Source organism: Artibeus jamaicensis, unplaced genomic scaffold (assembly GCF_021234435.1).
Source record: "Artibeus jamaicensis isolate MK-2021 breed Jamaican fruit bat unplaced genomic scaffold, CSHL_Jam_final contig_1998, whole genome shotgun sequence".
NCBI classification, from domain to species: domain Eukaryota; kingdom Metazoa; phylum Chordata; class Mammalia; order Chiroptera; family Phyllostomidae; genus Artibeus; species Artibeus jamaicensis.
In genome coordinates this window covers 17,207,907-17,230,346 of record NW_026521407.1, presented here as the reverse complement: position 1 = coordinate 17,230,346, position 22,440 = coordinate 17,207,907, and the positions used below count along the sequence as shown (strand labels likewise).

Below are 22,440 nucleotides of genomic sequence, written 5' to 3'. Positions count from 1 at the left end.
GCAATAGAAGTTAAAGCTGCATCAGAGAAGAGTCTTAAGAGAATAATTTACAGACCCCCTTCAGCTAGAACAAAAGTGCAAGGCCATGAAGAGGATAGAAATTGAAAGTCTGCCAGGTTTGGGTTCCAGACACAACTAATGGGGAAATTTGACTCTGGAGAGAAGCAGGAGGGACTCAAAGTCCCTCAAAGTAGAGGAGTGAAGTACAACTCACTAGAGGCAGGAATGGAGCTCCCTGCTCTTGAAAGGAAGTTGAAACCAGTGCGGATGATAATTCCTGAAAGCTTTGGCTTATGAGAAGCTACAGAAAGGCAAAGAACACAAACACAGTCTCCTGTGAATGGGACAGAGAGTTCAAAACAAAAACGAGTACGAGCCTCCAAATTCCTACAAATGAGAGGCAGGCTGAGGAAACTACTCGGCTTGAAACAAATCATTTCTTAGTGGTAAAAGAAAGGTAATTCAGAGGGTAAACCGAGAGCCATGCACGACACTCCCAGGAAGCCTCGCTGTGCCCTAACCAAGAAACAGGCACCAGACTGGACGCCTGGCTACATTTCAGAATTGCTCTAGAATTGTCAGTGCTGTGTCTCCCACTTTCAGTGTTTTTAGTGGCAGTTCTCCAGTCCTTCTCTCACCACTGTAGTGGCTATGTGGGTGGACTGGGGAGTGGGCTGGGGCAGGGGGAGGGGGTAACTCACTCCTTTAGTCTGCAGGTGTTTAGATTGGAAGAAGTCACACCGAGGAAGCCTCGGCTACCCCTGGATATGATTGTCATTAAGTTTATTGAGGTATAATTTGTTTATAATAAGATCTACCCATTTAAAATGTGGAGTTTGATGAGTTGACAAATGTAGACACCAGCATAACCATCAAAATAAAGAGGCAGGTTCTTTCCATCACACCCAGAAGTTCCCTTGAGCTCCTTTGGTGTCAGTCTACACCTTTCTGCACACCCAGGCATCCTGATTTTCTAGAATCTCAAATACATGAAGTCAGAGAGTATGTATTTTTTTTGTCTGGCTTGTCTGAGGAAAATGTTTTTGAGAGTAAGCCATGTTGTTGCATGTATCAAAAGTTCACTTCATTTTATTGCTTGTTATATTCCATTATGTGAATGAACTGTAATTTGCTTTTTTATTCATGTGCTGATGGACATTTAGATTGGCTCCACATTTGAGCTATTATGGATAAAGCTTCCATGAACGTTCATGTGTGGACATGCATTTTCATTTCTCTTGACTGAATACTTAGCAGTAGAATTGTGGGGTCATATGGTAAGTTATCCTAAACTTTATAAGAAATTGGCAAACTGCTTTCCAGAACGGTCATGTCATTTTCTATTTCCAGCAACATTGCAGGAGGCTTCCAATTTCGTTATGTTGTAACAAATAGGGTATGTATGTACCCTATTGGTCTTCTCAGTCTTTAGCCATTTTAATGGGTATGTAGTAGTATCACATGATGCTTTGAAATTTGCATTTCCCTAATAATGAATAAAGTTGACCATCTTTTCATGTGTGTATATTAGCCTTTAGTGTATTTTCTTTTGTGAAGTGCCCATAAAATCTTCTGCACATTGAATCTGTTATCTGCCTTTTCTTGACATTGTAAGAGTTCTCCACATATTCTAGACACAAGTCATTTTCTCCCCTTCTGTGCCTGGCTAGGTAATTTTCCAAATGGTGTGTCTTTCAAAATGAGTTTTAACTTTGATAGTCCAGTTTATAGTGTTTTTCTTCATTTGTTACATCCTATTTTAGAAATTTTTGCCTACCCCAAGGTCACAAAGATTTTCCTGTTTTCTTCTAGAAGTTTTATAGGTCTTAGCTTTTTCATTTAGGTCTATAAAGCACTTCATTTTTTCTCGTGTGGATATCCAGTTTTTCCAACATAACTCCATAAAAAGACCCTGCTTTCATCATTTAATTCTTTGTGAAAAATCAACCATACACATATGTGGAGACCTATTACCAGATTCCTATTTCGTTTCATGGATCCATCTATCCCGTCACCAACACTGCTATCTTCATTACTGCAGCACTAATTCTACAAGTTGGGAATATTAAGAACTCTTTTTTTTCTAATTGCTTTTGTTTTTTTCATGGATAACTTCAATGAGGCTGAGGAAGTTCCTTTCTATCCCTAATTTGTTGAGAGTTTGTATCATTGATAGATGCTGTATTTTGTTCAATGTTTTTCTGCACCTATTGAGATGATCACATGACTTATTTACGTAACAAAATAAATTCTCAAGTGCCCACCAACCTCTTATTCTTGGGATAAGTTCTTCATTCATGATATGCTTTTTATATTTTTCTGGACAGTATGCTAATTACAATTTTTTAATCTATGTATATGAGAAAATACTGGTACATAGTGTTATGTTCTTAATAATGTCTTTGTCTTCTCATGGAAACAAAAAATGTGGACTTAAAAGTGAGTTAGGAAGCATTCCCTCTTTTTCTATTTCTTGGAAAAATATCATGTAGGATGTTATAATTTTCTTCCATAAAAGCCTAATAGATTTCGCCAAGAAAGCCATCTGAGCTTAGAGATTTGTGAGGTGGTTAGTTGCAAATTAAATTTCATTGGTAAGAGACAGGGCCACTTAGATTCCCATTTTTTCTTGAGTCAGTATTGATTTTTGTGTCTTTTAAGAAATATGTCCATTTTATCAAAATTTTCACTGGTATAAAATCATTTATAATATTTTCTTATATTCTTAATGTCTGTAGAATCTGTGTGGAGCCTACTCTTCCTTTCATTCCTGATATTGCTAATTTGGGTCTTCTTTCTCTTACTTTTCATTGTGGAAAACTACACCTAACATAAACTTTACCATCTTAACCACCTTTAATATCCAGTCCAGTGGTTGTTAAGTGCACTCGCATTGTTGTATAACCATCACCACCACCCACCTCCAGCACTTTTCCATCTCCCCAAACTGAAACTCTGTCCTCTTTTACGATGAGCTCCCCACCCCTGGCAACCACCATTCTATGAATTTGAGTACTGCAGGTACCTCACAGAGGTGGGGTACCCAGTATGTGTGTTTTTGTGACTGGCTTATTTCCCTTAGAATATTATCTTCAAGGTTCATCCATGTTGTAATATGTCAGAATTTCTTCCCTTTTCAAGGCTCAATAATATTTCATGTTATGCATGTACCACATTTTGTTTACCGATTCGTCCACAGATGCACATTTGGGATGATTCCATCTTCTGGCTGTTGTGAATAATGATGTTATAAACATGGGTATACATACATCTGTTCAAGTCTCTGTTCTCAGTTCTTTTGGACACATACCCAGAAGTGGGACTGCTGGATCGCGTGGCGATTTCAACTTTTTTGAGAAGCTGCCAGACTGTTTTCCACAGCAGCTATGCCATTTTACGTCCCCGCCAACAGTGTGCGAGGGCTCCAATGTCTCCACATCCTTGTCATCACTTATTTTGTTTCTTTTTTAACAGTTGTAATCCTAATAAGTGGTATCTCACTATGGTTTTGATTGCATTTCCAGAATAATCAGTGATGTTCATTTAGCATCTTTTCATGTGCTTGTAGGCCATTTGTACAATGTATCTTCTTTGGAGAAAAGTCTATTAAAGTCCTTTGTCCATATTTCCGTTGGCTTCTTTGTTTTGTTGTTGAGTTGTAAAATTCTTTATATATTCTGGATGTCAATCCTTTTTCAGATATATGATTTGCAAATATTTTCACCCATTCCATGGGTTGGCTTTTCACTCTGCTGATTGGGTCCTTCAATGAACAAGTTTTTAATTTTAATGTAGTCCAGTTTATCTATTTTTTCTCTTGTTGTCTGTGTTTTTGATTTCATATCCAATAAACCACTGTCAAGTGCATTATCATAAAGCATTTCCCCTCTATTTTCAGGCTTTACACTGAAGATTTGTGTGTCTTGGTTTTTGCATGTTATACATTAATTTTTGAAGTTTATCACAAAACAAAGAATGAACTACAGCTCCATTTATTAACATGGGAGAATCTGGAAACTATAAGAGAAAGAAGCAAGCATCCAAATAATACATATGGTATGATTTCACTTAGATAGTTTTTTTTTAATGATAAACACAAAATACAGGACAGTGGTCCTTTAGGAGAAGGCAATGGAGGCAATGGGGAAAGAACACCAAAGATCTCCTGGAGCACTGCAATATGCCATTTCCTGACTGGATTACAAGAAAAGGGATAGTTATCATTGTTCTTTAAACTGTGCCTGTGTATTTTCATTCACATTTTACATGTGTGCTATGTTTCACAGGCGTAAAATATGTTAGGAATAATACAACTGCTGCATTAGAAATGACCAAAGAACTCAACTGAGGACTAACTTTAGATTTCCTGCTTTGGCATTCATCTGAGCAGTGTGTAAACTGTTACATGCCATCTGCAGAATAGTCTTCCAAAGGTATTGCTAAATATGAATGAAAAATAAAAATAAATAACAAATAATAATGCAGGCAAGTATCAAATAACACTAAAAATAAGAAAATGAAAGTAGCCTTCAATGATCCACACATATTTATCTTAATTTTTCAAAGGGAACTTTATTAGGAATAAAAAGAAAAATAAAACTAAATAAAAAAATCAGAAGCTTGACAAAAAATAATGACCAGAGATTCATAAATATTTTCTCTTCATATTTTTCCCATTTCTTCCTTTAAAAGAACATGTTTGATTATAAAAATTAAAAAACAACCTTTAAAAGCCACACATTTAATCAACATTTATTAATATATCTCTAGCTTAATAATATAACACTGAAAAAGTATTTTATCCCTTTAAAATGAATTTTTACAACACATGAACTGTCATTCTCTTTTGTTTAGTAAAAGGAAAATCAAAACTGTTCCATATTATGATCTCACAAAAAAAAAACTTGCTTGTGAAATTCAAAGATGCTATTATAAAATCCCACTCATTAAAAATATTTTTAAGCCCTGGCTGGTGTGGCTCAGTGGATTGAGCATTGGCCTCAGAACCAAAAGATCGACCAGTTCGACTCCCAGTCAGGGCACATGCCTGGGTTGCAGGCCAGGTCCCCAGTAGGGGGCACGTGAGAGGCAACCACATGTTGATGTTTCTCTCCCTCTCTGTCTCCCTCCTTTCCATGCTCTCTCTAAAAATAAGTAAATAAATAAACCCTAAATAAATATTTCTAAAAGAAAAAGTGACTAAGTTTGTCAAAAATCTGACTCACTGGGGGGAAAAGGCCAAAAAGAAATGCAAGACCATTATTTTCTAAGCTATTCCATCTCAGTTACAATTTGTTACCATTTGGCCTTATCTTAGTAAACACCTAAGAATGGTATTTAATTAGTATTTAATTTTGAAAATTAAGGAGTAGCTAAGTGGTTTTGTGAGTGTGTGAAAGTTATGTACATGGATACCCTAGGAAACAATTTCCATTCCTCATTTACACAGTAGTCTTATTTGTAGAGCTCAAGGTTAAGTGTCTACCCAACAAGTGTTCATTGCACCAAAACTATCAATTCCCATACTAAGTGTTCTGCCCAAACAAAATGATGAAAATGATTAGTTTTCTGAAGAGAAATGATTGAATTTTCTTTTCATTTTTTTTTAAGAATTGGTAGGTAGAGCCCCTCTGAAACCTGACAAAAAGAGGAGCAACCAGAAGGTGACGGTGGGTGATCACTACTGAAAAGGGAGGCAATGAGCCGCACTAAGCACAGAATAGAGGCCCCCCCTGGGTGGAGGCAGTTAATGCACCCAACTCCTAGTCCCTATTCCCATTCCACTTCCTGGCCTCTCAGCTGCCCTTCATCTAGTAGGTCAGGTTTCACAACAACCCAACAAAAGACCCAGGTTTAGAACTCCAAGGCTGTAAGGGAGCCACTAATCACCCATGGCAACTTAAATTCATTAAAATTTAAGGAGGTCAAAGAGGATAAGGGGTTCAAATATATGGTCACAGAGGGAGACCTGACTTTGGGTGGTGAATACACTCCAATGAACAGATGATATATCATACAGTTGTGCACTTGAAACCTCTATGACTAGTGTCACCCCAATAAATTTAATAAATTAAAAAATAATAAAATTAAGTTCCTCAGTCACACTAGCCACATTTCAAGTGCTGAAGTGCCACATGTGAATAGTGGTGACCATTTGGAGGGCACAGCTATGGGACATTTCCACTGCCGCAGAAAGTTCCACTGGACAGTGCTGCCACGTGACACCTTTTCTCAAACAACAGGGTATTCATAAATAAAATGAGTGTATTTTAGTGGATAATATTTAAGGATGTTTTACTGTGTGTAATCCTAACCGTATTTATTTATGCCAATGAGCATAAAGAATCCCTGGGAAGGAAAGGTATCAACCAGCTTCCCCGTACACTCACTCAGCAACGTAGGAGCAGGAGCTACTTACAGTGTGTCATTTACATATAAAAATGGAGGTTAACAAGGTAAAGAGAGCCTGTTGTAGTTTCTGAGTATCCAGACTAGAAATTTAAATCAATATTTTTAAAGTGAAAAAATGTTTTCACACAAATCAACGGAATCACAGGTACATTTTCATTATACTTGGGCACCATCTGCTGGCCATGTTGTTAAACTGGACAAAAAACGAAACAAGCAATATTGGGAGACATTTTTAAAGCACAAAAACAATCCCAGCTTTTTGCCACAATGCATTCCTGGAAAACCACAACATAAAGAGGCACCATGTAACCCATGGAAAGAGCTCATTAAGGCAAGATGCAAAAAGTAGTCTTCTATAATGATTTAAAATAGGATAATTATTCTCCATGTCCTTTCTTATAGGTATAAACATATATGTATTGTTTAAAGAACACAACATAAATTTAAATATAAAACTTTAATTTATGCAAAGTTAACCTAAATATAACAGGGTAAAAACAATAATTCTGTTTGCACACTCCTAGAATTTTTAAGTAATCTGGATGGTAGTTTTTTATAATATGGTATCTAAAGAAATCCAAACTAATGCCTTTTTCCCCATTAGTAAAGTTCTCTACATTAAGCTGAATTAATGTATTTCTTTTACCACAAAGCAGTATTTAAAGGTTGGGGTTGGTTCAACTTTACTCTTCTTCACCCTCTCCTAACTCATGTCTTAATCAAAGATTCAAGTAAAAATAATAAGTGCTATTAAATCATTGCTTTTCATCTTTCCTATCACAGAACCTAACAGCACGGAGGTGACAAGCTACCAGACCACATCATACTTCACTAAAGTCTTAGAAATAATTAATAAGCAATTAAAAAGAAGCTTCAAAACATATTCTTGGCAAAATTGTAAGACAAAACTACAACCTATTATCTTGTGTCCTATCTTTGAGAAAATGTATGAAAAGAAAACACAGAGAGGACATAAACTTAAGTCTAAATGTGACTTATGCAGCTTCTAAAACACAATGCAGCAAAAATGCAAAAGAAAACCACAAACAAAATAGGCCATCCACACCGCATTCTGTCTGTCTGTCCTGGAAAAAGGGGTGTGCTGCCTTAGCTAAATGAAGAGTCTTTCCAAGTCCCTTTTCAAACACAATTGCCACTCTTCACTCGGAGGGTGTGCAGGGTTCAGACTTACAGTCAGAACCATTTTGTATAGTCATTAACCTACCTACTTTTCTCAGGAAAACAAAATGATTTTTAGTAACTCAAAATAATTAATGACCAATGGATTTCAAGATATCACCCTTTTGGGGGCCAATGTCATCAGAGAAGCAAAGCAATGGTCAAACAACCTGACTGTGCAAAGCCCCTGGGTGAACGATTAAAACAACCACCACCATACCAGTGATGACGGAGGGGGGTAGTGACAGCTCACACTTTCACAGCTCCGTGTCAAAGACTCTATTTCTCCATTTTACAAAATAGGAAGCCAGAGTATAGAGAAATTAAGTAACTCACCCGAGGACACATGGTTGCCAAGTGTCAGAAGTGCTTCTGAACAAAGGCAAACTGCCTCATTTTGGCTCAACCTAGAAATAACCAAGAACAAAGGTACAGACGCCCAGGATGCTGATGTGGCTCAGGTGGGGGCAAAGATGGGTTGAAGTGAAATTTCCCTATTTTGCATAAAGTACTCGGACCCAGGCGGGGTGTGAAATCATAAACACCCAGGTCCATCCCTGGGAAAGCTGCTTGATCAACTTTCAATACAAAGAGCAATCATGTCAGCCTCACACGGCTGCAGAGAAGACGGAGGTGGATAACTCACAAAGACTTCTGGAATGGTATTAGCATGAAGCAGGTGCTCCATCAATGGTACAACCTGTGCCATTTGGTTCCTGTTTTAACAAATTAGAGATTCAGGTGGAATACTTATAAAGTTTTAGATTATTTATTGGAAAAAATTTCATTCTTATGTTTAATTCTGTACATTTGTTATATATAGTAAATTTATGAATACATCACTAATGTTAACAATGTGTATGCCCCAAAATAAGATGGTATTTTGGAGGGCAAGTTGACTGTAGCAATCAAAAAATAAGTGTGATTATTCAAAATAACATAGACACATGTACAAAAAGAAGTTTTTTTAACTTTCCTCCCAAGCTACTCCCACTCCCTAAAGGTAAAACATTTTGTTTATGGCACCCAGAAATACTCCATGCACGCACACATATATGTACACAAATACATATACATATCCTCTTTAAAATACACACGCACGCACGAAATGGAAGCTTACTATACTCTTAAGTACTTCTTTTTAACTTTATGTATCTCAGAGATCCATAGATTGCTGTACCATCACACAAGACATTGAACTTACTAATAATCCCACTAACAGCTCATCTGTTGAGTTTGTTAAGGTGCCTAGCTATTGAAAGAGCAATTCCTTTCCTGGGAATCAACAGGGGTATAATGGTATATGTGATAGGATGTTAACACTCTATAAAGGCATTCTCTGTAACAGTAAAGAATTAAAAGCCACAGACACAGGTTAAATTACAGTGAATCCACACTATGGACTGTTACCTGCAGTTAAAAAGATGAACCAGGCTGCACGGGTGTGTCGTACAGCCTGGTTCATCTTTTTAACTTTTAAGACACAGGAAAGTGACAGAAGAGCAAGTCTCAGAGCAGTCCACACAGTGTAAGTCAACGTGTGAATTTGTATTACATGTGGGGGAGTGTGCGTATGTATCTGCTGTAGAGTGAAGCAGCCAAGCTGTTGATGGCTATTAGCTCTCGTGAGGAGAGCGGCATGAGGAGGACAGAGAGCAGGACTTCTACTTTTTTGTTCTACATATTTCTACAAGGTTTTTATGACAGGCATGTATTGCATATAGATTATATTTTTCTAAAATGAGGATGACAACTCTTATCAGTCGTCTACTGCTGCATAGCAAATTAGCACAAACTGACAGCTTTAAACAACACATGTGTTTTCTCAAGAGTTTCTTCAGGTCAGAAGTGCAGGCACAGCTGGGCTGGGCCTCTGCACTCAGGGTCTGACCAGAGCGGGGCCCTCATCTGGAGGACCCACTAGGGGAGGATCCGCTACCCCCACTCCGTGGTTGTCAGCAGCCTCCCTTCCCTTAAGGCCACAGAATTTATAGCAGCTCATTTCTTCAAAGCCAGCAAGGAAAAGACAGCAAGACCTGACAGGCAGTCTGCTAGCAGGACAGTCTTATATGTATAATGTAATGATGGAAGGGACATCCCATCACCACTGCCATACTCTATTAGAAGCAAGTCACAGGTCCTGCCCACACTCAAGGGGAAGGGACTATGCAAGATTGTGAACACCCAGAGGAGGGGTCATGGGGCCACCTGAGAGTCCACCTACTATGAAGACAATGACAGCGGTCTTTACCGGACCTCAAAGGCAGGCATCTGAAGGATGACCAGGAAATAACGTACATGGACATAGCTCATGGTTGCAGAACTAAATGGAATCAGCCAACCCATACCAGATGAGATCTAAGTCTGTGGTCTCACAGTAACATTTTACATTTGTAGAAGCCATGCTCCAAACTCAATATAACTAAAATATTTCATTGTGAAGAAAATAAGCAGATCTTTGACATAAAAAAAATAATAACAGATCTAATACAATAGCAATGCAATTTGGAAAGTGATTTTTCCAAAAGAAAACATGGCTAATGACGTGACCTTCAAACAAGAACTGGTGAGAAAGGAAAGAAAGCAAAGAATAAAACCAGATGGACCTAGCCACGTGCTGAGGCTGCGTGATGTGAAACGCTGAGTTTACTGGTGTGTAACGTATGTTTGGTGGAAACAAGAAAGCACAGTAATGAGCCTGATAGGATAAAACCTTATAATACTTCTAAGGTGTTTAGAACCAGGCTACGTACCACATCCTACAGGAAGGATAAAGGTAAAGGAAAGGTGCCATCTCTACTGAATAGGGCGTCCTAACAAAGAGGCTTCAAAAGGACTCTGCATCTTTAATAATATAAAAAGGCTAGGACACAAACAGCATAATCTAAAATGCCATTAGAAATACTTCACATACAAAAAGGTCTAAGTAAAGCAGGATTTTATAAAGTGATCAAAAAAGAAACACTAAGGGGGAAAATCTTTTAAGATTAAAGAGGTTTTTCAAAGGACAAGTTGAAGTGGTTGTAAAATTTATGAGGCAGCCTTAAACTTCAGTTCTAAGTAACAATAAATTATTCACTATAAAAATATACATGTGTCAAATATTATAAGCCTCTTAAACTTTTTTAAAACAATTTCTTGCAGAACTGATTAGATGTATTAGGTCGATTCTAGCAGATACTTTTTCATTAGCACAGTATGACTGCTTGGGAAAGGAGCGACGTTTGAGCAGAAACACGAAGACAGACCGTCATTAGGCCTCAGCACCACTTCTGCTCTGAATTCACACATTGTGTGCGTGGCCTTAAAACCAATTTCAATGCTTCTACCTAAACTAAATGTTAGTGTTAGTTTCTAAATGCCTTTATGTAAATGTAATGTCAAATATCTTAATTAATGAAAATTTTTAATAAATCAAATTAAATTAATTGAGAAATATATAAGAAAAGACACACTGGGTTGTTTTGCTTCTGCAGCCCTAGCTGGCCTTTGGCCTTACTTTTATATTCTAATACTTGACCAGAAGGATACGTAAGTGTGTCTTTTCCAGCTCTTTCTCCATTCCTCGCGCGGCGTGAAGGGCATCTCCGTATCTTACAGCCACACTTCTCTTCATCTCTTCTAAATTTGGTCTTACCTTCCACTTTTTCTAAGGTGTTTTCAATCTCCGTGCCACTCTCTCTGCCACAATATGCCTATTTTAAAGGCAGTTTGTGCGGGTTAAACTAAATTTACGTGGCAGTGCCTAACACCATCCAACCTTCAAGAGTGCATGCACTCACCAAGCATAAATGCTTATGAAGTTCCTAACAGTTTCCTGCCCAGTGTTAGGCACTAGAAATATGGTGTAAACAGGGAAACCATAGTTCTTGCCTCATGAAATTTACAATCTAGCAAAAAGGACAGGAATGAACCTCTGCACACGTGATGAGCGCAACAAAGAACACAGAGTACTTTGGCATACATAAGAGTCCCCTAAACAGACCTGGGGTGTTGGGAAGGGCTTTTATGAAGTTATAAGATCTGCAGGATGACTAGGACCTGAGGGTTGCCTGCTTTTCCCATTAATTACTTATTATATAAAGCCTTACACTTAAGTAATTTGCATTAAAATGCCATTTTATTAAAGCTGAGCAACAAAGAGAAGTGTTATTTATAAAACTTGCAGAGATTTCCCTATGGTACCATTTTCCAGAAAAAAATCACAAATATTTAAAGAATATTCTCATTATGTTTCTTAAACATTTCCTCTTCTTGTATGAGCAAGAAAACTGGAGATCTCATTTATTTCCTACCCTGAACCCTACTCTTATACATACCTTAATCTTGATGAATACTTCCACAACCACATAGAAACACTGTATGGGAATTATCCATGTACTTACCTCTCTTCCCTATCCATCTAAAACAATGGTTCTAGTTCAAACATCTACAAGACTGAACAGATGCCAAATGGGTGGTTATGCTACCAGATACTCTTTACTTTCTATGAAGAAACAGTCTCTCTCCTCTTCTTCAACCATGTGAGTCCCCCTTTTTTACCTTCTTTCTACTTTTGAAAGCATATAAAAATGGAAAGGAAATACTTTACTTCCTTTTAACTCTACTTAAAATTGAAACAAACAAACAAAAAAGCTCAAGCTCAATGATAGATACACTTGACTTCAAGCTCAGTGTCAGGAATTGCCAGGAAATGGTGAATACTCAGAGTAACCAAATATTACTTAGCTCCCACCTATGGCTGTCTTCCAGAAAGACTGCTAGATTTCCACTTTTAAAACAAGCCAGAAATTTAAGTAGTTGTACAATTCTCTAATTGTTAATTTTGACAACTCAATAAAAAATCTTTAAAGACATTATGTAAGTTAAACAAAACAAATGTTTACACACGATTCATCCAGGAAGAGCACCGATTTTCAACCTCTGGTGTAACTCCAAGACACAGGGAGGGCCTTTAGTTCACCTTCACACTGTAAACTTGATATTCGTTACACCAGAAGGGAGCCCAGCATTTAGTCAGACACTCAACAACTCTTCTGGCAAACACCTGATGCATTTCACAGCCACACCAAGAGCTGTCTTTTTCACTGTATGCACATCACAGCCTCTTTACATCTTCATTTACCTGTGCAAGGTGAACAAAAATTCCACAACTGCACCTCTTCTGCTTCTAAATCTCCTATGAATGCACAAATAAGTACTTTACACCACCTCCTATAGACTAGTCGCGTTGTTTTACTCTTCTGAACATGTCCTTAATTATACATCACTCTTGTTTGCCTCTCTATTTTAATGTTCCCCTTTCTAATCAGAATGGTCATGTGGACTGGATCTCTTGTTTTGTGTTCATCTGTTCTTTTCCATCATAATACCTGAGGTCTGAAAAAGCTATAACCAGACTATATCAACTATGAAGACATTTCAAATTACTAATAACATTTCTATACCTGATTAAGTGATAAACCAAAAAAACATGTAGTAGAAAAGATTATATTGCTAACCAAATCAAATTCCAAAAATTAAAATCCCCAAGACAATGGTGAAGAGTGAAATATGAAGTATGGTACAAGCCAACTGATGCTACCCAATATTTAACATTTGAGAGAACAATGTCAAAAGTAAAACTCAAAATCTGATAAAAGTCCAATTTAAGCCTATCCTTCCTACAGGCCAAAAGTTATACAACAACAATAATCATCTTTTTGTATATTTCAAAACTTAGAAGCTCACTTTTGTTTGCACTAAAAGCCCTACTTAATAAGCACAGTACTTTAGTGAAAAAGCACAGTTTAATGAGGTTTATGTTTTTCACTGTTTTATTGACTCAAAACTAATATTGTTCAATAAGAAAAAGAAATTCAAGCATAAGTTGTAAGATGGATATGCAAAATGTTACAATTTGTTAGTTAATGTTTGTTGCAGTCATTGATAATGTTCTCAATCCATGATGTCATAAAGGCAAACACAGAATTCTGTTCTTTAAAGATTCTAAGGCAACACTTTTCCATATAATGAAAATTATATTTATATAATTATATACAAACACATAAAACAGATATCCAAAAAGTGGCTACAAATATAACATAAGTTTGAATATACAGTACATGAAAAATCAAAACTGTCATTTACCTTCCCAATATCTCTCCACAGACCTCAACTTTAACAAAAATATAAAGTAAACCAACTAGTTACCATTAAAAAAATGGGGAAATGAAATGTATGGACCAGTTTCAAACACAGGCTAAATAATGAAACACATTCGAAATCCCATTTTCGAACCTACCTGTGGGTCTCAGTTGGCGACTGCACCAGAGAGCAATTGTCTCCAGAAGAAAGCTTCCACGATTCATTTAATTTGGGTTCACTTGTCCCCAGCTCACCCACTACCCAGTCTGGTAATCTTTCTGGGCTCACATCTTTTGCTCGTGCTGGATTTGGTTCATCAAAATAGATGGACTGATTTTTAAAAATTAGAAAAATTATTCTTTAAAAATGTACTGTAACAAAATAACTAGTTAAGATTTTCATCAACTTTAAAGTTTGGTAACAACTTTTCAAATACTCAAATTCAACTACAAAAAATATAAAGTTGTAGCATTCAATACACAATGAATTGTGAAATATAATACATAGAATGGATAACATTTATATTTTAGCTGTGTTCTGCTGTATAAGAAATCTGCTGAATGATAAAATAGCATAACAGATAAATCTGATAATAATTATCTGTATTACAAAAGGACCATTAGCTTTATGTAAACATTGTGGAAAGTTCTTTTTAAATCATACGCTCTCATTTTTTCTGTGATCATTAGCTCCTTTGCAACCCCCCCCAAAAAAAATCAGTGGGCAGAGAAACCACAATAAGTAAAAATTAAGAATCCCTTCATAAGATGAAAAGAACAGAGCTGAAGACCTAGGATTTAGCTCTGGCCATGCAATAAATGAACTGAGAAATCCGATGCAGGTCTCTAGGCTTTCTCATCATTCTTTGTAAAATAAAGCCCTTTCCTGTGGCTTTCACACTGACACTCTCTGCAACTGAGTGTGAGTGGGAAAACATAATATAATATACGCATATCTTCACATCTGAATATTTCAGAAAATGTTCTGCATGTAGTCACTCAGAAGAATGACCTTAGCCCATTTCTTTCTCTTTAATGGAGTCAGGCTCCATGACACATTCCTGAAGAAAATTCTGCATTAACTGGATACTTCCACAACAATTCTCCAAACCCTACACAGAAATCCTCAGTGTTTAATCAAATATTAAGTCAAGTAACTACTATTCCAAAGACTACTGACTGTAAGCAAAATGTACGGCTCTCCTTTAACGTGTGATTGGGAACAGCATTAAAACTCCTGCCACTCTCCTGTGGATAACAGATATTACCGTCTAACTGTGCAGCACCTCTCTTGAATGAAGTTTTGGTTTTTAACTAATACAAAACAAACCTTAAAATATGTTGCACAAGAATTCCGCTATTTATTATTTTTAAAGGTGTCCTATCAGCAACTACCTATACCTGTAACTCCAGTCAGATATCTCAAGTATTCAAATACCATACAAACCAAGACGTATTTCATGGTGACAAGCACCACCACAGTGACAATTCATCAACCAAGTACAATTATAACTACCTTTGTAACAAACCTGGTTTTGATCATGAAATTAAATGAAGTGCAGGAAATTACTTCTAAACTCAAACTTACTATTGTCATTTTATTAGAGTAGAAAGGAACTGTAGAAGTCATCAATCCAACCTCTCATAAATTTTTAAATATGAAAGAGTTCAATAACTAAAATTTAGTAACATACGTAAAATGTCATTATAAACAGTGGAAAATTAAGACCTAAAATTTAAAATGCACTTTAAAATATTTAAAGGTTTTATTTATTTATTTTTAGAGAGAGGGAAAAGGAGGGAGAAAGAGGGGGGCAAAACTTTAGTGTGTGGTTGCTTCTCATGTGGCCCCTACTGGGGACCTGGCCTGCAACCCAGGTATGTGCCCTGACTGGGAATCAAAGTGGGACCCTTTGGTTCACAGCCCACACTCAATCCACTGAGCTACACCAGCCAGGGTGCACTTCAAATTTTTTAGAAATGTTGTAGAAGACTGTGGGATAATTAAATTAGTAATTAAAACCCCCTTCCAGGCAAATATCAGATTTCTATTCAAGGGAGAAAAAACTGAATCAGAGAAAAAGAACATTCGCTTTCACTATTATTTAGAATTTGTAACTTACGAATATGATTATTCCCCAAAGCGATGCGAATCTGACAGTTTTAAGGAAATGAAACAAAACTAACACATCTTTCGGTCAATGACACCTACCATGTACGAAGGTAAGGTTCTCAGTGTCCCCGGTTCAGGTCGGTGTACAAAAGGGCCTTCAATCACTCCGCGCTTCAGCATATGCAGTAACAGTTTCGCATACAGGTTCCGGTTCTTCCTGCCCATTATTCCTGCACCTGTTCCTGAAGGCTCACACAGCTTCCTGATCCAAAGTGCACACCTCTGCCGTTCTAGAAATGCATAAAACTATTAGGGGCTTGATTTCTCGGTAAATAAACATAAATGAAAGTCCTACACAAATGTGCTCTTGTCTAGAGCAGGGGTCGGCAAACCTACTCTCAAGGGGACGCGCAGTGAACATTGCAGGCTCTGCAGGTCTACGGACTCTGGCGCAGCTGCTCCGCCCCACCACTGGAGTGCGGAAAGCAGCCACACGCCGCATGTGAAAACAGGCATAGCTGTTTTCTAATAAAACTTTACCAACAAGACAGCAGGACGGATTTGGCCCAGATGCTACCATTTGCCAACCCCTGGTCTAGAGTTTATCAGTTAATTAGTAATCAGGTAAGACATATGCAAAGAAATATTTTCTCAGAAATAAAATCTCTGCATTACTGTCAGATATAAAGTCATGAGATTAAGTCTACTGTAAAAACATCTCTCAAATAATTTTAGTTGTGTTGAAAAATCTCTCTATAATTGTCATTATACAAACCAAGAGAGATAAAATGCAATCTTCTTTAAGCATTTTAAACTTAATCTAAAATTAAATCTCAAATGTTTTATTTATTAAAGCTGATAATTTTCAGGGATTTGTAGTTGATTTATTTAGGGTTTTCTTTTAACCTCTCCAAAAATAATTGAAGGCTATTTACATATAATTTTGTAAAATAATTATCATTTTAAAAACTCCCTAAAAAATAGAGCACAGTTTAATCCACATATAATGACCCATTGACTATCTTATCTTGCCACAACACAGAATGGTTTTTAGGTCTCATGAAAATGATTTTGACACTAATCTTTTACCAGTCTAACTCAATTTGAGGATTATAGATCTAACACAAATCATAAGCTTTCTTTAATCTCTTAGCTTCTAAAGGTCATATTCATTTATTGTTTTACCTACAAAAATCACTGGGTCCGGATTTACTACTTTGCTCATATTGGATTTATTACCACAGGTATGAGAGCTAGCCTCTAAAGACCTTTTGTATTTTTAGCTTTGAAAATTATGTAATCACAAAACAAACTTCATAAAATATGGGGCATACTTTGTGCAAAAAGAAAATGCAAAAGTAAAACTGATAAACTTAAGTAATCAGTTTTTCAGACTATGTGTTTTATATACGCCCAGCAGCAAACTGAAATTTAGAGTTCAGTACAAGTTAATGAATAAAAAAGAATTCATCCCTCTACTTAAAATGATGGTGAGGAAACATCTTCAAAAGTAGAACTCGGCTATAAGAAGATGTAAGCTGTTACAAAGGTGCAGGTTCCTGTGTGAGGTGTGAGTCCCTAAGTGCCCACCGACAACTAACTGAAGAAGAGAAGACAGAGGTGTCCCAATACTGACAATGAGCCGTGAACCAAAGATTGCGATTCATCCGAGTCTTGTAGCTAAAATCCATTTTTAAAAGAAGATAACTATAACAATAGTTTGACTTGAAATACATTTAAAATGGGAGATTTTAATAAAAATTTTTCCTCATCAACACGTCTAAGACAAAAATAAAAAAAGGCAGTGAATATCAAGACGACTGACAGAGTAGAAACACCATTAAACACTAACAAAAAATTGTGAATGAGCTGAGAGGCAGGCATATTCCAAAGAGCAGCAGAGGAGGCAAAAAGAGGTTACGGTAGGAGAGGTAAGTGAGCAGAAGAGGTAGCTGGAGAGGAAGACAGCGCCGCGGAGGACTAGGAAACGTTGCACCACTCAACAGTGAAGACAGTGAGTGCAGCTCACTGGAATATGGGTCTCATGCTGGCTCGGCTCCTCACTGTGCCTCTAGAGTCCCTCAGACACCCCCGGAAACTGGGAAACCCGGACAGAGGAAGAGCCGGTTTCTTGGATCCCCTCCCGACCCTCCAGTCAAAAGCTGCCAAATCAGATTTACCTTTACAGACACTCTTATGCCCAGTACAACTCAGAGACCCTTCCTGCCCCCTCTAACTCTTTCCAATCACTCCAAATACCTTAACTGATTTGAAAGTTCTTTGACTTGAAACAAAGACTCCCATTCCAGAATCAGAGATAACAGGCCAGAAATTGGAGACAAGAAAGCAACAAAAATTCATTCACATTTGGGTTTTTTTACTCCTTACCCAAAGATATGTTTACTGATTTGAGAGAGAAACACTGATGTGTGTGTATGCGAGTGTGAGAGACAGACAGACAGACACTGAAGTGTGAGAGAGGGTGGGGGAGACATTGATATGACAGAGAAGTATTAACTAGTTGCCTCCTGTACACACTCCAGGAACTGAAAGGCGATCTTTGGGTGTTCGGGACAATGTTCCAACCAACTAGGCCACCGGGCCAAGGCCACACTTGATTTTATTCACTCAACCCAAAGCATACAAGACCAATACATTATTTTCCACTCCCATACACAAAAGGGTCAGAGAGCAGATGGACAGCAGGCTCCTGAAAGAGGAAACATTCCCATGGTGGGAGAAAAAAGATGCTGAAGAAATAGCTGTAGCTAACTGTAGAACTCCATGTGCTTTAAACTCATAAGATATAAGAAGTGGTGTCACAGTTTTCTCATGGTTTAGTGGGACATAATCACTAAGTTTTTATTCATCCTTGAACAGTTCAAAGTTAATCCTCATCCGCTTAAGACAAAAACTGGCATTAATAGAATTCAGCTTTATTTCCATATTGATGGTTCATTGGTTTGATGAAATAATATAAACAAAAAAATAATCTTTTTAAAAATATGTTTTATTGATTATGCCATTACTGTTGTCCCATTTCCCCCCCTTCACTCTCCTCTACCCTGCACCTCCTCCCACCCACATTCCCCTCTTTAGTTCATGTCCATGGGTCATAAGTTATTTAGCGTCTACATTTCCCATACTATTCTTGCCTTCCTCTTGCCTATCCCTTGCCTATTTTCTACCTACCGTCTGTGCTTCTTATTCTCTGTACCTTTTCCCCCTCTCTCCTCCTCCCACTCCCCTGTTGATAACCCTCCATGTGATCTCCATTTCTGTGGTTCTGTTCCTGTTCTAGTTGTTTGCTTAGTTTGTTTTTGTTTTAGGTGTGCTTGCTAATAATTGTGAGTTTGCTGTCATTTTACTGTACATGTTTTTTATCTTCTTTTTCTTAGATAAGTTCTTTATTTTATTTCATAAAATAAGGGCTTGGTGATGATGAACTCCTTTAACTTAACCTTATCTGAATTTTCAGCCCTGGCTGGTGTAGCTCATTGGATTCAGCACCAGACTGTGAACCAAAGGGTTTCTGGTTCAATTCCCAGTCAGGGTACATGCCTGGGTTACAGGCCAGGTCCCCAGTGGGGGGTACATGAAAGGCAACCATACACTGATGTTTCTCTCCCTCTCTTTCCCCCTCCCTTCCCCTCTCTAAAAATAAATAAATAAAATATTTTTAAATCTAATTTTCAAACATAATCTTACCTGATCTGTGGGGTAATTTTAAAACAAAGGGCTTCATATCTACCACAAAGTGATCAAATTCTGCATCCAGCTTCTCCCATTGTTCTTCTTCACTTTCCATTTCCATAAATCAGTCTATAAAAGATTTAAAAATTAAAGTATTAAGGACAAAGAGGGAGAAGGAAGATGGCGACAGAGTAAGAGGGAGCAGATTCCACTTCCCCCTACACACAGGAGCAAAACCTGGCTGATCTACTGAGGAATAGAGCAAACAGCCAACAGCATCCCAGTATATTTGAAAATAAGAGACCAACGATTGTAGCAGACACTGAAAACCAGACAGTAAGGAGAGTGCTTCAGGACAATAAGGTCCCAAGGACCAGCAGGGAGACCAGGGCGGCTGTAGCCCCAGGCCCAGAGCCGGGTCAACTGCTCCCTCCCTCCCTCCTCAGCCAAACAAGGTTTAAGCAGCACCAGGAGAAACCTGGCTGCTTGAAGTCACAGAGAGGGGAATAAGGACAAAGAGGCAAACACACAGGGGCTGTGATCACCCTCGGAGTTTGTGGGCACCAGCATGGGAGAGTTGAGAGTCGCACAGTGACGCACACTGACCCCAACAGTCACCGGTCTGGCTGTTGAACTGGGCTATCCGGAGAGGCAGGCTTGAGTAGGAGGAATTTCTCAGAAAGAAAAACTGTTTGGGGAATCCTTCTACAACAGCCACTGGGCCTACTCCCCTCCCAGTCGGCAGCGACCCTGAAGTTGTGCGGGAGACTGCTAGCAGAAGGCTGTGTGCAGAGGGCCAGGAAAGGCCCTGCATACCCCCATGGCACTGGGAAGGGACCAAGGCAGCCTGGCCAAACTCCAGGCCACAGCGGGAACCCTGAGGAAAGAGCCTCTGAGGGAGACCTGGATGCCACAGCCAAAAGTGCCAGGGAGAGGTGCCAGATCAGCTCTAGAGAGAGTGCATGCAAGCCTGGCTGAGTGCATATCAGGCAGGGAGAAAAGCCACACCAATCGCCCCTCAGCCTGCTGCAGCCCGTGTGAGACCAGAAAAACCGGTCTGGGCAGTTTGAAACCAAAAAGAGGTGTGTTTGGTTTGGGGGGGGTGGGTAGTAATCTTGTAAAAAATTTTGTATTATTGTTTTATCTTTCAATACCCTTTCCCTCTCCTTCTTTCTTGTTTTATTTCTTCTTCCTTTCTTTCCAATTTTATCTCTTCTTCCTCCCCTACCCTTCTTTTTTTTTTTTTTAAATACCCACAAGTGAGACAAAAAAATCTGGACCTGTGAAAGGACGAGTTGGACCCAAAGAGGGGGCATCCCAACAGTTGAGACAGTGAGACAATTTCACTTTGCTACTGCAGAGAAACTGCAAGTTACTGCATATTTATATTTTTTCATTATTTTCACACCCTTTATTTTAATAGTATTTTTGTATTCTTCTTTCTGTGTAGTCTTCTTTGCTTGGCTGGTTATATTGTATCATTTGACAGGTTTTCCCTGCTCTCTCTTTCACAGTGTACTGCTAATTTAATGTCCTCCATGTCACTTGTGTTCCTTTAACACACTACTCAAAACAGTCCTATACCCCCTATTCTAGTAATTTAGATCAGATAGATTCTGTCATATGATGGTTGCTCTAATATTATTGTAAATAATAGCTGTTCTATATAATTGTAAATACTTCACAACACCCCTCCCAGATCTTAGCCCACTTCACAGTTTCTTGAACTCTATTACTGTAGTGGTTAACTTTATTCTCTTACACACTACACCAATTTTACTATCCTTTACTCGTACCTTACCTCAGAATCTGACCTCCCACAATCTCACTGCTTTTTAGATCCAACTCACAATACTTCCCTCCCCAACAAGAGTCCTATCTCCTTTCCATGCTTTCTTAAAAGTAGCTAGTTGGGTGGAAGATCATGGTTAACACTTTAAATAGCCAAAGGATCTCCTATCTCTTCTCTATCAGCTGCTACTGTAAATATTATGGAATACTCTCTTGCTGTCTTAAACCACTCTGCCTTCCCCTCCAACTGATCACAAAAAAGAGTAGGTGGAAGCAGTGAACACCAGGATACACACTGAAAGAGGAAACCCAACAACAAAGGAATCACCAACAGAAGAAGGTGAAAAAGGGAGTGGAAGCCACACAAACCTCAATCCAGGACCTATCTGGAAATACAACTAAATGGTGGAGAAATTACTCAGAACAAACAACTGAACAAGAGCAAGAGAGAATCCTCCAAACCTTGTACACACAGAAGAACTGGCTTCGACACAACCTGCCCACACCTGCACAACAGAATACAAGACATGGTGGACAGAGTGACCCTCAGTTAACCAGCTGGTGGGAAGGACCCACCAAAGAAAGACCCAACAACAATCAAAACCCAAAGACAAACACAGAGCCAACTTAAAAAACAGCCCAAGACCAGTGAGCTCAGGAGATCAAGGAGACTATACCACTGAATCTCACAGGTACACCACAGAAGTTCACACCATAAACCCAGGGAACCAGAACAGATCAATTTAAGAAGCTTATTCTAACAAGAAGAGTCTCACAAACAATGGGAAGACAAAGAAACAATCCGCAAATGAGAGGAAAGGAGGAAGCCTCAGAAAAAATGCTAAATGAAATAGAGGCAAGGCAACTACCAGATATTCAGTTCAAAGCAATGGTTATCAGGAAGTTCAATGAGCTACCAGAAACTACAGGGAAACTACAATGAACTCATTGCAAACTATATCAACATGCAAAAGGAAACAAACTATTAACAAGGGCCAAGAGGAAAGGAAGAATACAATTTCTGAACTAAAGAACACAGTGGAAGGAATCAAAAGCAGGCTTGATAAAGCAGAGGTCAGAGCAGTGAGTTGGAGGACAAAGTAGAAAAAAACACCCAGAAAGAGCAAG

General features: G+C 38.2%; 1 protein-coding gene across 2 annotated transcripts in view; it reads right to left on the bottom strand.

Annotated features, from left to right (window-relative positions):
* CEP112 (centrosomal protein 112) overlaps positions 1–22,440 on the bottom strand; it is a 336,669-nt gene that overhangs the window by 303,389 nt on the left and 10,840 nt on the right. For both annotated transcript variants that reach the window (XM_037128107.2, XM_053657443.1), the window contains exons 2-4: positions 19,537–19,650; positions 15,928–16,118; positions 13,874–14,046 (exon numbers count right to left, since the gene is read on the bottom strand). In XM_037128107.2, coding sequence (XP_036984002.2) covers positions 13,874–14,046; positions 15,928–16,118; positions 19,537–19,642 — 470 coding nt within the window. In that variant the 5' untranslated portion in view covers positions 19,643–19,650. The remainder of the gene's footprint in view (positions 1–13,873; positions 14,047–15,927; positions 16,119–19,536; positions 19,651–22,440) is intronic.